The sequence below is a fragment of the Salmo salar genome, chromosome 13 (genome assembly GCF_965601325.2).
Source record: "Salmo salar chromosome 13, fSalSal1, whole genome shotgun sequence".
NCBI lineage: Eukaryota > Metazoa > Chordata > Actinopteri > Salmoniformes > Salmonidae > Salmo > Salmo salar.
The window spans coordinates 93,731,300-93,746,042 of record NC_138303.1 but is presented as its reverse complement, the minus strand read 5'-3'; the positions used below and the strand labels follow the sequence as shown (position 1 = coordinate 93,746,042).

Below are 14,743 nucleotides of genomic sequence, written 5' to 3'. Positions count from 1 at the left end.
AGAACTTGTTCTCAACTTGCCTACCTGGTTAAATAAAGGTTAAATAAAAATAAATAAAATAAATACTATAGAACTTTGATACAGTGAATTATTTTGTACAATGGAATGCCAACCTAGTACCATCAGTCATGGCAGGGAATAATATTACCCAACAAGAGAATGTCAAGAAATGCTTGCTAGTTTTCTGATTCTACGATTCGAAACGTGTAGGTTTATGTTGAGTTTATTAACAGTTTTAACTTATCAGTACATTTACAAATTGTGAGGAACATGAGGGCATGACAATAACAATTGATAGGAAACACTTCCATGATTTTCTGAGTTCTGACAAGTCTAACGCCCATGAAGTTCCTGGTAGTCAGTCTCGTCGTGACAGATCAATGTCCATGCAGCTGATGGTCCATGAAGACCGACTCAGGGGAATAGAACACTGAAAAGAGTGGCGTTGGCTTCTTTTCCACCGGAACATCGCCAGGCCACTTCTATTCCTCCTCTGTTTCGTATTGGTGTTTGATGTGTTTCCATAGTTTCTACGAACAAAACACAACATTGAAAGTTGAATTATACGTGTAACGACCTATGATGCATCCTTCCTATGAAGAGTTAAATGAACTAGCTAGCTAATCAAATAGCTGATGGACATAAACAACTAGCTAGCTAGGTTAGCTAAACGCCTAGGCAGGCGGTCGTTTGTCCTTAGCAAGGTCAGACGTATGCTGCGGGAAGATCTATCAGTAGACTTACCCCCCGATTCAATTGCTCGAATATGGCATCGCCTCCCTGGTCAAACATTCGTTCAAAAAACACTGCTCCGACCATGATGGTAACGGCAAAAGTAGACGTTCTCCTGAAGAGCAAATTGTAGACACCTTTAGCGAGCGACATGTTAACTGGTGGTGATTTCGAGAAAGGAGGAAATGACGACTATTAAATTAAACCAAAGTATGATGGGAAATGTAGTTCTAAACATGTGCGTCATATCAATGTGCGCCAAAGTAAACGTGAAAACAAAATACTGACGATATAACATAAATGGTCTTTGAGAGTAAACACTTACATACTTATCATACAAGTATAATGATGGCAAACTGCGGAGTAGCTAAGCTGGATAGACAGCAAACCCGCTAGAGGAGATCCAACCTGTAGTTGCAGTTACTAGCTGTTCGAGGTCGTCACTAACTACCACAGCCACAAAGTGATACTTATTTCTAAACCCCGCCTGTTTCTACAATTAATCTTGTTAAAATATGATTTTGAACCTAACCTTAACCCCAACGACGCTGCTAAATGCATGCCTGTATTCAATGGAGAGATGCTATGCTACTAGCCTCATAACATGAATATGCATAGCCATCTCGAGACCACCACGATATAGTGTTTTTTTCTGAAAGTTGCAGGGATGTCACGTGTCCTACTTATGTCATTACACTGCTAACAACCTAAGCATTACGAAACTTATATTCAATCAAATAAACCATACATTCTTTGGTTGACTTCCATACAAATCCTCTTTGCTTTGTGGTCGAAATAACGCCACCTGCTGGAGGGAGACAGATTTTCCTCCGAGTTTGGCCTCTCTAACTCATCCTCTCTGATAGAGGCCTCACACTCCAGTACAACAGGGGGCGGTGTTTGCACCTCTCGGTTGCGATCCGCCAATACAAATTTAAAGAAGAAGAACATTACGTGATATAGCTACTACCTGAAGAAGAAATTATACATTTGGACAGTGACAGTCTTTGCTGAAGGCTGTTGGGGAGGAAGTGGTTGGGTGGTGGTTGGAAGAGTGCGCGTGTTTGAAATGGTAAAGCTTCTTGGTAGCTACTGACAAAGAAGAACATGAAGACAAAGCAGCTGCTTTACAGCGTGGGATGCTCTACATTCTGAGGGGTTTGTTCTGATTGTACAGAGATTGTGGCAGCTGGTTAAATGGCATCCCTTGAGAGGGCAAGAACAAGATGTATGTCAGGAGTAGTGCAGTATTATCATAAGGAGACGTATACTTGGAATACGGAGGAGGAATAGAGGGGAAAAGAGAGGTAGAGGAGGTTGAAGAGAGAGTGTGTGTGTGTGTGTGTGTGTGTGTGTGTGTGTGTGTGTGTGTGTGTGTGTGTGTGTGTGTGAGAGAGAGTGTGAGCTAGAGTTGGTTAAAAATGGTGGGAAAAGGGGAGATGATTTGTTCAAGAAGAATGGTCGAAAGTGTAAGCAGAATGAACTGTACGCCGGATCGAAGACAGGAGGAGAAATGGAAGTAAATGAGGGTGAAGTATCAGAGGTGGTAGGTGTGGTCAGGATAAAGATGAGTCTGTGACAGTAGGAGTGACATTTTTTGAAAAAGTGGATCCTTTTGTGGTTTCAAGGTGGGTGAAAACAGAGTTGGGTGCTGTGGAATTGGTGAAGGTAACCAGAAGAAGTGGTCTTGTGTTTCTGTTGGTAAGAGGGAGCAGGCGCTCCGCGTTAAACTAATGGGGACAAAAAAGTTTAATTGTTATGTAGCACTATATTGCATCACTCCAATATGGTATCCTTCTGCTCGGCAGGATACATTCCGAGTAAGAATTTCAGATTAGTCCTCGTGCTGAAGCTGACCCCCTTAAATAGCTGCTGCCACTCTACTCCCACCACTTCCTTTTCTCGGCTCATTCCAGAGAGGATGTCCTTGGTAAGAGCTCTATGTTAGTCTATAAGCGCAGAAGTATACCTGCAGCTATTCAATAGCTTGGAGCAGCTAGCTAGCTAGCTAGCTAGCGCCTCCACCTGGGTCCTCTGCTGTCCCCCCGACTCGGTTTGGCTTGTGCCATCTCGTTTGGGTTTTGTCCTTGTATTTAATTACTTGTGTACCAACCTGGGCGACACTCAGTTTGGTCGACCAGTATTGCGGCGCTAGTTGTCTGTGTCTTGTCTGTCCATCGGAACCCTCCCGGTTAGCCTTCGAGCTCTGGGACCACGCCGAACTCCACAAGATCGGGAGTCTGTGTATGTTTCACTCTGGCGGGCTTGCAGTTCTACCCAGAGAGTGAGTCACGTGTTCCTAGGCGCACCACACTTATTTCTCAATGTACGTAGCCATCTTGCCTAGACTCTTGTGTGTTCCACGGTGATGAGCTCTGCAGTAGTTAGCTTAACAAGAGCAGGCCACTGCAGGACTAAACATGCTCCCAAATACACTCTCAAAGTAGATGCTGCTTGGCCTGCATCAAGCAGTGATTGTAAAAAGTGTAAAACCGTTTGTACATCACACAACTCGGGGGCAACATTATGACCCACACAGTACAGAATATGTCCCACCGCATTTGATATGACACGTTGGTGGAGGAAGCCCTGGCTTTCTGCAATGTGTTCACCACATTGTCCTGAATTCATATTGTCCCATTTATGCCTCTCAGGGGCCAAGCCTAAAGCTGAAGGCAATGTGGGTCAAGATGCCAGAGCGTCCCCAAGCCTGAAAAAGCAGATCGGGCCTCATTGGCATCTGCCATGGGATCCCAGAGAGGAGGGACAACAGGAGGCTGAACCATAGTCGTCTCTGCCAGTATGGGGCTATCAGGAGCAGACGGTGGCCCTTTAAACTGACCCTGTTTAGCCTAGCTGTGATTAGGGGAAATGGAGGGAACATAGTGTCGTTGCCGGCCAATTGTGAGCAAGGGCGTCCAAACCCAGAGGGCCTGCAGGGTCCGACATCGAGAACCAGCTGGGACAATGAGTGTTCTCCTGAGATTCAAACAGGTCCACCTGCGCTCTCACAAACCTTTCCCACGCTGTAACACCACCTGAGGGTGTAGACTCTAGTCCCCCTCCGGTGGGCCATTTCTCGAAAGCATGTCCGCTGCCCAGTTCAAGACCCTGGGGATGTGCGCTGCCCGCAGTGATGCTAAGTCTGAGCCCACAGCAAGAGCTCCACGGCACCTCCACGAAATGGCTTGGATCTCAGTCCCCCCTGGTGATTGATATACCCCACTATCGTGGTGTTGTCTGATCTGGCCATTACATGCTTCCCCTCCAAGTAGAGCAGGAACTGTTTGAGTGCCATGGAGGGCTCCAATGTCCGCTTGCTGCCATGCCTCTGAACACTGCCCCCCCCCCCCCCCCCCCCAACCCGCTAGCGAGGCATCGGTGCACACTAGCTTCCTTCGGTGGGCTCTGTTCAGTATCACTCCCTCCAACAGGAAGGAGGGAGAGGGCCGTTTCAACAGAGTCTTCACACATGCATTTGTCACCGATAGCTGACTATATCTGTGTCATCTCTGGTGTGGCTGGTGAGAGTTGAACCATCGCTGGAGTGGCCTGAGGTGTAGAAGGCCCAGCGGAATCAACAGAGAAGCCGACGTGAGTAGACCGAGTAACTTCTGGCACTCTAATACGGACACGGCCTGTATCTTCTCCAATCTCACCTGAGGGAGAAATGCTCTCATAAGAGTTGAGTCGATCAAAAGAAGACCACCGTTTGTGAGGGAGTCAGGTTGCTCTTCTCTCTGTTTAGGTTGAGGCCCAGGTCTTGAATGTGTTTCAAGATTATCCTTGAGTCTGCTGTAGCTTGCTCACTTGATTGAGCACACACAGTCGTCCAGGTAGTTCAGCACTAAAATGCCCTGGGACGTGATAGGCGCTAAGACTGCGTCCATGCACTTTGTGAATGTACGCCGCGCAAGTGAGAAGCCGAATGGGAGGTACTTCCAGAGATCTTGATTAACAGGAACGTGGAAGTACGCATCCTTCAGGTCGAGCGGTGAACCATTGGCCGCTTAAGACTGCCTGCAACACCTGCACTGGCGAGAGCATCTTGAACTTGAGCTCGTTTAAACATTTGTTGAGGCCGCGCAGGTACAGGATTGGCTGAAAGCTGCCGTCCTTTTTCGGAACTAAGAAATACATAGAACCCACTTAGCCATTCTAGCGGCTCTACCTTCCTTATTGCATCCTTGCTCATGAGCGAGGCTATCTCCAACCGGAGCACCTCCTTCCTCACCCCATCTGCCACCAAGGTGACCCAGGTGGCCCTGTAGGACGGTGGTCGGCATCGGAACTGTAGTTTGTATCCCCTCAGGACTGTGCCCAGTACCCAGGGAGACTCCACCTGCCTCCCCCAGTTTGTCTTTTGGGCATGGGAGAGACAGCCGAGGCCGACTGCCAGCACTTCAGGAGTACTGCCGGGGCCCATCCTTTTTATCTGCTTGCCTCTGCTTGTACGGGTTGTCACGACACCTGTCCTTGTGCTGTTGGGGTGTGAAATGCTGGTTCCCATTTCCCTGTCTAGGCGGGGGAGGAGGGGGGCCAAGATGTTGCTAGAGCGCCCTGCCCTGTCTTCCAGCTCCTCTGAGGGGCGGGTGTAGGGCACGCAGTTGCCAAGAACTCCTGCAAAGTCTCTGTCTTTGCGTAGTTTTGTAGTCTGCTGTATGATGTTGTCCACCCCTGGCCCAAAGGTGGAACCTGGCGTGAAGGGGAGCTCCAAGAATGTTTACTGAACTGGCGTTGGCAGTTTAGACTGTGCCAGCCAAAGATGGAGGTGTGAAGTCTCCACTGAAGCCAAAGCCTTGCCGTTGGCACGTGCCATGTCCGTCTGGAGCATAGTGAGAAGCCTTGACACCTCTGTGGCCTCCTTAAGAAGCTCATCACCACCCCCTAGGAGGTGAGGGATCAACAGGGAGAGGTAGGATTACAGCATCGTAGCCGTGTTTACAAGGCATGCCATGATGGAGAGGGTCCCATTGTTAACTCTTTCAGGTCCTGGTTTGAGGCGAGGCACCTTGCCAACAATTTCCTTGTCAGGGAGGATCAAGGCAGCCACCATGTCATCCATCACCCGATAGTGGTCTAGCCCCAAGGACTCTGCATCCCTTAGGAGAGTCAACGGCCTGGTCTGGATGTCGCAATGGAAGCACCCTCCCATCTTGCTCCAGTATTCGCGGACTGCCAAAGCGAACTTGGGGCAGATTGGTATAAGGAGCTAATCAGATGGTGCTTCTTCCAGCTTGATATCAAAAGCGGTAGCCACTCTCGCTAAAAACTCCTGTGTTGCTTCCGTCACCACTGGGGGTGCCTCCGTAGCGGTGCTCCCAGCTACAGATGGCGATGTGGACTGGGTCGATCCTTGATGTGCTCGGAACACTGAAGCACTGTCACCCAACTCCAACTCGTCTCCAGCATGGAGAGAGGGCGTCGTCGCCGTCATTATCCTTTCCGCCTGACATTCGAGACGGATCAACTCCTCAGCCATACTGAGTTTGGAGGAGGGCCCCCAAAGCGGCCGGAGGAGTGCTGCCATGACAACGCATCACCCCAGGGGGGGAATACGGTCATCAGATGGGGAGGACTGTAATGTGGCCCTCATCCCCTCCTGGCTTGCTAAGCGCATGTCCACTCTCACATTGGACTATGGACACTTACTACAGCATATCAGCTAGCTGGCTGGCCTTTGCCATCTGCTTTGGTGGCGCATTCTACTAGAAGAGTAGCTACATCGTAGGCCCTGCTCCGAAGATTTCCCCTTGATGAAATTTGTGTCTTGGCCAACTGGCACTTTTGCTAGGCACTATTGAGTCAATAGTGCTGCGGCCAACCAGGTCGGGATGGCCATGTTGGGTGTTGCCTCCACTTCCCTGGAGGGGGGTGGAGGGAAACCGCAACCATGACTGCCATGGGCTCAGTCCTATGGGACTTTGGTCTTGTCTGGCCATGCCTAGTTCACTGATTTAATCTGGTATTGTGATACCATATTGTAGTGATCCAAAATAGTGCTACATAAGGTTACGAATGTAACCACAGTTATTTGCGCTATTGGATCACTCCAATCCTCTTGTTGTGATCTACTACGCGTCGAAAAGAACTTGAGGTGGGAGTAGTGCGTCGGCAGCTATTTAAGGGTGTCAGCTGCAGCACCAACCAGAACACGGGACTAATCTGAAATTCTTACAAGGAAAGTATCCTGTCGAGCGGAAGGATACCATATTGGAGTGATCCAATAGCTCACATAACCGTGGTTACATATGTAACTTTCGTTTTGCTCTCATCGAAAGGGCGCCATTGAGAGGAGTGATTACTGGGGTAGGGGTAAATGTGAAAGTTGACCACCTGAAGGGAAAGATTCCCGGTGTTTGTGATGCTCGTCGTTTGGTGCGACACAGACAGGGTGGTGTGAGTGGTGACGGCCGCGTGAGAGTCATTGTCTGTCCTTTTGAGTTTTGATGTTGAGTCAACAACGTGATGTTAGGATATATAAGTTATTCTGTACGAGCTTTTGTGCCAAATACATGACGTTGTTACATGAGTCAAGCTTATGGGTATGTGGCAGCAGTGTGTAGGAGGGAGGTTCCTAGGTGTGAGAAGTGTGCAGAAGGGCATGAGACAAAGGAATGTGTAGCATTGGGGAAAGTAGTGGTATGTGTTAGTTGTAGGGGTGATGAAAAAGAAACGCACACCTATTAAGGCGAGGTCTGGCTAGCGGAGTAGAAAACTTGAAAATAAGGAAGAGAACACTCTAGGAGTTCAGATGCAAAAATGTAATATCCAACGTTTCGACAGCCAAGCTGTCTTCATCAGGGTATAATCACAAACACTGCGGATGACTCATTTATATAGTGTCAAAAGACACACAGGTGTCTGTAATCATGGCCATGTGTGGCCTAATATCATTGGTTAATTCTCAAATATAAAAATGGCATACAAAGGACAGCATACAAAAAACAAATGGATAGCATACGATCATAGATTCATTTTAGACTACACAAGCTTACAAACAATTACAGTGGCAAAGTCACAATAGTCACAAGAATGGCTTCAGATCAAAGTCTATGTTGAGACCGAAGGGAGCAAGGGTCTTTAAGTTAAAGATCCAAGCAGCCTCTCATTTTAACAATAAATTATCAAGGTCACCCCCTCGATACCAATATAACACAGAGACGTAATCGAGTGGTTTGCTTCCAAAAAGTGGGCCGCAACTGGGTAAGTCAAGTTTTTGCACCTAATGGTGCTACGATGCTCTGAGATACGTACTTTTAATTCGCGCTTTGTTTTACACACATCATTTTTACCACAAGGACAAGTTATAAGATAAATGACTGCCTTAGTGGAGCACGTAATAACACCTTTGATTGGGATCGATTTCCCTGTTTGTGGGTGTTTGAAGGATCTACATTTATAAGTGCCATTGCATTGAGCACAGCCATTACACTTGTAATTTCCATCCAGTAGAGGCGCAAATAGACGTTGTTCAGGAATATCTTGGGGTGGTAAATCAGAGTGTACCAATTGATCTCTGTGATTTCTGCCCCGCGAGAATACGACCAAAGGAAGGTCCGAAAACACATTACCGAGACGATCATCGTATTTTAGAATGTGCCAATGTTTGTGAATGATTCCTTTAATTTGTTCAGAGCGCTTTGAATAGCGGGTAGTTAGAATGCAAGAATGCGTCTTTTTGCGAGACTGACCTTGAAAACGGTCATGTCTCATTTTGTTTTGAATTTTCTCAATGGCAATATTAATCTGATCATTTTTGTACCCCCTCTCTTTGAACTTTCTTTGCGTCTAAGCCATATTTCTGTCTAAATCTGATTGTTTTTTGCAAATTCTTTTGATTCGACAGAATTGGCTGTAGGGCAAACTATTTTTCAAGGGAAGTGGGTGACAACTGTCAGCCCTCAACAAACTGTTACGATCAGTAGGTTTCCTGTAAAGATCAGTGTATAGAACATTATTTTCACACAAGATCAGAAGATCAAGAAAACTGATTTGACGTGTATCAGATTGCATAGTAAATCTCAGATGCTCAGAACAGGGGTTAAGAAAAGCATGGAATGCCTGGAGCTGTTTTGCATCACCCCTCCATAGAACAAAAATATCATCAATATACCGTTTCCAAATAATGATGTGAGGCAAGATTTTTTTTGAGAGAGGATTGAAAATAGACTGTTTCTCCATGTAACCCACATACAAATTAGCATAGTTAGGGAGCCATGGGGGATCCCATAGCAGTACCCTTCGTCTGAGTAAAGAAATCATTTAGAAACATGAAATAGTTATGTGTGAGTACTATTTCAGCCAATGTTATAATGCAGGCACTGGAAGGTAGTTCATTAGCGTCACGTTGCAGAAGAAAATGTTCCATAGCTTCAATACCACCCTCGTGTGGAGGGGTGCCCATGAGGCCGGGGATCAGAAATGTCCGGTGCGAGAGAGGCAGGTTGAGATTTCCAGGGTTAGAGTAGTGCAGAAGTTGTTGTATGCTGAGGAAATGAATAATGTAGAGGGGAGTGCGAGTAGTAGAGCTATACCAGTACAGAGGGTTAGGCCAACAAGTGAAATACAGTACCAGTGAAAAGTTTGGCTACACCTACTCATTCAAGGGTTTTTCTTGATTTTTTTATATTTTCTGCATTGTAGAATAATAGTGTAGACATCAAAACTATGAAATAACACATTTGGAATCATGAAGTAACCGAAAAAGTGTTAAACAAATCAAAATATATTTGAGATTCTTCAAAGTAGCCACCCTTTGCCTTGATGACAGCTTTGCACATTCTTGGCATTCTATCAACCAGCTTCATGAGGTACTCACCTGGAATGCATTTCATTTAACAGGTGTGCCTTGTTGAAATGTAATTTGTGGAATTTCTTTCCTTTTTAATGTGTTTAAGCCATTCAGTTGTATTGTGACAAGTTAGGGTTGGTATAGAGAAGGTAGCCCTATTTGGTAAAAGACCAAGTCCATATTATGGCCAGAACAGCTCAAATAAGCAAAGAGAAATGACAGTCCATCATGACTTTAAGACATGAAGGTCAGTCAATCTGGAACATTTCAAGAACTTTGAAAGTTTCTTCAAGGGCAGTCGCAAAAACCATCAAGCGCTATGATGAAACTAGCTCTCATGAGGACCGCCACAGGAAAGTAAGACCCAGAGTTACCTCTGCTGCAGAGGATAAGTTCATTAGAGTTAACTGCACCTCAGATTGCAGCCCAAATAAATGCTTCACAGAGTTCAAGTAACACACATCTCAACATCAACTGTTCAGAGGAGACTGCGTGAATCAGGCCTTCATGGTCAAATTGCTGCAAAGAAACCACTACTAAAGGACACCAATAAGAAGACGATACTTGCTTGGAACAAGAAACACGAGTAATAGATATTAGACTGGTGGAAATCTGTCCTTTGGTCTGATGAGTCCAAATTTGAGATTTTTGGTGCCAACTGATGTTTTTGTGAGCAGCAGAGTAGTTGAACGGATGATCTCCACATGTGTGGTTCGCACTGTGAAGCATGGAGGAGGTGTGGGGGTGCTTTGCCGGTGACCCTGTCTGTGATTTATTTAGAATTCAAGGCACACTTAACAAGCATGGCTACCACAGCATTCTGCAGCGATACGCCATCCCATCAGGTTTGCACTTAGTGGGACTATCATTTGTTTTTCAACAGGACAATGACCCAACACACCTCCAGGCTGTGTAAGGGCTATTTGACCAAGAAGGAGAGTGATGGATTGCTGAATCAGATGATCTGGCCTCCACAATCACCCGTCCTCAACCCAATTGAGATGGTTTGGGAGGAGTTGGACCGCAGAGTGAAGGAAAAGCAGCCAACAAGTGCTTAGCATATGTGGGAACTCCTTCAAAACGGTTGGAAAAGCATTCCTCATGAAGCTAGTTGAGAGAATACCAAGAGTGCGCAAAGCTGTCATCAAGGCAAAAGGTGGTTAGTTTGAAGAATCTCAAATATAAAATGTTTTTTGATTTGTTTAACACTATTTTGCTCACTACATGATTCCATATGTGTTATTTCAGAGTTTTGATGTCTTCACTATAATTCTACAATGCTGAAAATAGTTAAAATAAAGAAAAACCCTTGAATGAGTAGGTGTGTCAACTTTTGACTTGTACTGTATGTTTCAGTAAGATTGTTTGGCCTTTGGTTCTCAAACTACCCTTTCTCCAGCCCTGATTTAGCTAACTAAAGTCTTGATGAGCAGGGGGTTGGAGGATTAGTAGCCTATGCAATCAGGTGTGTAGAGAGTAATTTTGGCACAAAAGCCTGCACACCCAGTAGCTCTACACAAGAAGGGTTTGCCAACCCTTGACTCACTGCAGGGTAAGCACTTGAAGGTCTTGGCACTTCGATTGGGTCCTGTAATGTGACCGTCATATTTTCAATCATTGGGCTTGTTTGACATTGCATTCAACAGTGCTATCGACTGACTGATCTACAAATCACCTTGCATCAAAAATAATAACTCATTATTATTTGTAGATCAGTCAGTCTGTCACAATTTATGATACATCACGGTTTTGATGCTCTTGAACACAGCCATTGTTTGGTTTCAGAGACATGAGGTGACTCTATAGCTGACTGAACTGAAGACAGAATCTCAACCATGGTGAAGCGGTATTACTGTGACTACTGTGACCGGCCCTTTCAGAACAACATGCACAACAGGAGAAAACACATGTACGGTGTTCAACAACACAGATCTAAAAAAGCCTGGTTTGACCATTTCAGAGGTAAGAAGAGTTTCAGTCCAACATAGTTGGGGCCTCAGTCTGAAGAAACATTGTGTTGGTGCGCTCAAGTGTGTAAAAAGTTAAAACTATATGTTCATGGAGAGATGCTTTTAGATAAAGGGTTGTCTATGGACTGGCAGAATTTTTTTGGGGGGAATGATGGCTATCACTTGGCTTACTTTTCCCATCAATGCACTTTTGAAGAACAGATGAAGGAACTTCTTGATTTAAAAAGGCTTTATTTACTTGGCATTTTGGCAGGCAGCAGGACCAACATCAAGTTGCCAATGTGTTTTCACTATCACGTTTATTGTCCTACATTAGGAAAATCTTGGCATAGCTCATACATTGCATACACAAAACATATAGATAACGAACCAGGAAACTTACACAGACATGAATAGTACTCCCCCACCTGCCCATACGATGAAGCTACTGGAATGTGCTTAGGCTTGGTTTCCTACATCAGATCAGGGCGTAAAGGTTTGACACAGTAACCAATCAGAAGACGTAATATAATGACAAAATAACAGCAAAAAGAGATGGTTGGGGTTAAATTCAGATGGATGTGATCAAATGCAATTCGGTTCAAGTCCTTTTCTAAAAATAATTGACAGTGACCCTATCTCTGCCGTTGTTTTTATCATCTGACATACTTGTGGTAATAGGCTGTAGATTTTAATGTACACATTGACACCTCTTCTCTCATCACAGATACAGCAGCTATCCTGTATGATGAACGGACTAAGAAACCATGCAGGAGGTTTCTAAATACTGGTAAAGACTACAATTAAAGATACAAGGAACATGTCGTGTGAATTAAAGACCCTTACGATTTATCTGTGTAATGCTTATATTTTTGTCCTTTGCATCAGGCCAGTGTGTGTTCGGCAACAACTGCAGATTCTCTCACATGTCAGAGGGACATGGAGATCAAGCTGATCCTAACTGTTATAGGCCTATTTCTATTTTGACCTGTTTATCAAAAGTGTTGGAAAAACTTGTCAATAATCAACTGACTGGCTTTCTTGACGTCTATAGTATTCTCTTGGGTATGCAATCTGGTTTCTGGATGTGTCACTGCAACCTTAAAGGTCCTCAACGATGTCACCATTGCCCTTGATTCTTAGCAATATTGTGCTGATATTTTTATTGACTTGGCCCAAGCTTTTGATACGGTAGACCATTCCATTCTTGTGGGCCGGCTAAGGAGTATTGGTGTCTCTGAGGGGTCTTTGGCCTGGTTTGCTAACTACCTCTCTCAAAGAGTGCAGTGTATAAAGTCAGAACATCTGCTGTCTCAGCCACTGCCTGTCACCAAGGGAGTACCCCAAGGCTCAATCCTAGGCCTCACGCTCTTCTCAAGTTACATTAACAACATTGCTAAGGCAGTAGGAAGCTCTCTCATCCATTTATATGCAGATGATAGTCTTGTACTCAGCTGGCCCCTCGCCGGATTTTGTGTTAAATGCTCTACAACAAAGCTTTCTTAGTGTCCAACAAGCTTTCTCTACCCTTGACCTTTGTTTTGGAGGTGTTCAGAACAAGGTTTGGTAAGAAGAATGACCCTTTTCCCACAGGTGTTATTACTACATCTGAGGGTTTAGAGCTTGAGGTAGTCACCTCATACAAGTACTTGGGAGTATGGCTAGACGGTGCACTGTCCTTTTCTCAGCACATAACAAAGCTGCAGGCTACAGTTAAATCTAGACTGGATTTCCTCTATCATAATCACTCCTCTTTTACCCCAGCTGCCAAACTAACCCTGATTCAGATGACCATCCTACCCATGCTAGATTAAGGAGACATCATTTATAGATCGACAGGTAAGGGTGCTCTCGAGCGGCTAAATGTTCTTCACCATTCGGCCATCAGATTTGCCACCAATGCTCCTTATAGGACACATCACTGCACTCTATACTCCTCTGTTAACTGGGCATCTCTGTATACCCGTCACAAGACCCACTGGTTGATGCTTATTTATAAAACCCTCTTAGGCCTCACTCCTTCCTATGTGAAATATCTACTGCAGCCCTCATCCTCCACATACAACACCCGTTCTGCTATTCACATTCTGTTAAAGGTCCCCAAAGCACACACATCCCTGGGCCGCTCCTCTTTTCAGTTCGCTGCAGCTAGCGACTGGAACGAGCTGCAACAAACACTCAAACTAGATAGTTTTATCTCACGCTCTTCATTCAAAGACTCAATCATGGACACTCTTACTGACAGTTGTGGCTGCTTTGTATGATGTATTGTTGTCTCTACCTTCTTGACCTTTGTGCTGTTGACTTTGCCCAATAATGTTTGTACCATGTTTTTGTTCTGCTACCATGTGTTGCTACCATGCTGTGTTGTCATGTTTTTCTGCCTTGTTATGTTGTCTTAGGTCTCTCTTTATGTAGTGTTATGACTCTCTTGTTGTGATGTGTGTTTTGTCCGATATTTATATTGAATACATTTTTTTTAAATCCCAGGCTCCCTTCCCTGCAGGAGGCCTTTTGCCTTTTGGTAGGCCTTCATTGTAAATAAGAATTTGTTCTTAACTGACTTGCCTAGTTAAATAAAATGGAGAACCTAAGAATGCAGATTGAAGGTGAGTTGTTTCCACAAGATGGCACTGTCTGCCATGGACATGGTCCTCAAATAAAGGGTATTCAGTTATGAGCAATGGCGTCGTCGTCATTTTAGTTATGCCTTGCATGATAACATTTTTAAGAAGTCAAATTTACATCATTATGGTGGCAAGTTACTCTGGTGTTTGAATTATGAACATGCAATGCCACTCTGTTCATTTAGGTGGTTCAATGAAATCTCTCATAGTAAGCATCGTTACTAATTTTGCTCGGAATTCAAAGTTACCATGGTGCTTGTGTTAATTAGCTCCATATTAAGTGGTGCAGTCTGAACTCTAGATGAAAGACGGAGCAGAGAGGACCCAGAGCACAGAGCATCCCCTGAGTGGAGCATAGAGGATTTTCTCACCATGAGGGAGAAGAGGAGAGCCGCCCTCAGCAGTGGAAGGTACAGTATGAATAAATGGTCAAAGGCTGTCAGTACTTACTGTGCATGCTAGTGGTAAAATGTTAGTTTCACTTGCACAGTGTCAGATTTGATACCATCAGTGCAAAGATAGCTTTTCCTAAAATTGTTAATCTATTTTACTCCCTACGGTGTTTTGAAAGAGGAAGATGATGACAATCAACCAGCGAATGATATACCGCCACATTTCCTCACAATTCCTGACCTCCCTCC

General features: G+C 44.9%; 1 protein-coding gene and 1 long non-coding RNA gene across 2 annotated transcripts; one reads left to right on the top strand and one right to left on the bottom strand.

The window, feature by feature from the left end:
- Nucleotides 1-207: 207 nt before the first annotated feature.
- LOC106568198 (cytochrome b-c1 complex subunit 9) lies at nt 208-939 on the bottom strand. The gene is made up of 2 exons (XM_014138326.2): nt 745-939; nt 208-530 (listed from the first exon to the last, which is right to left on the bottom strand). Exons 1-2 carry the CDS (start codon nt 883-885, stop codon nt 483-485), a joined length of 189 nt encoding a protein of 62 aa, XP_013993801.1. The 5' UTR covers nt 886-939; the 3' UTR covers nt 208-482.
- A 737-nt stretch (nt 940-1,676) lies between these two features.
- On the top strand, nt 1,677-14,159 carry LOC106568199 (uncharacterized). The gene is made up of 3 exons (XR_006758391.2): nt 1,677-1,890; nt 11,312-11,488; nt 12,203-14,159. It is a non-coding gene; the product is annotated as an uncharacterized LOC106568199 (long non-coding RNA).
- Nucleotides 14,160-14,743: the final 584 nt, after the last annotated feature.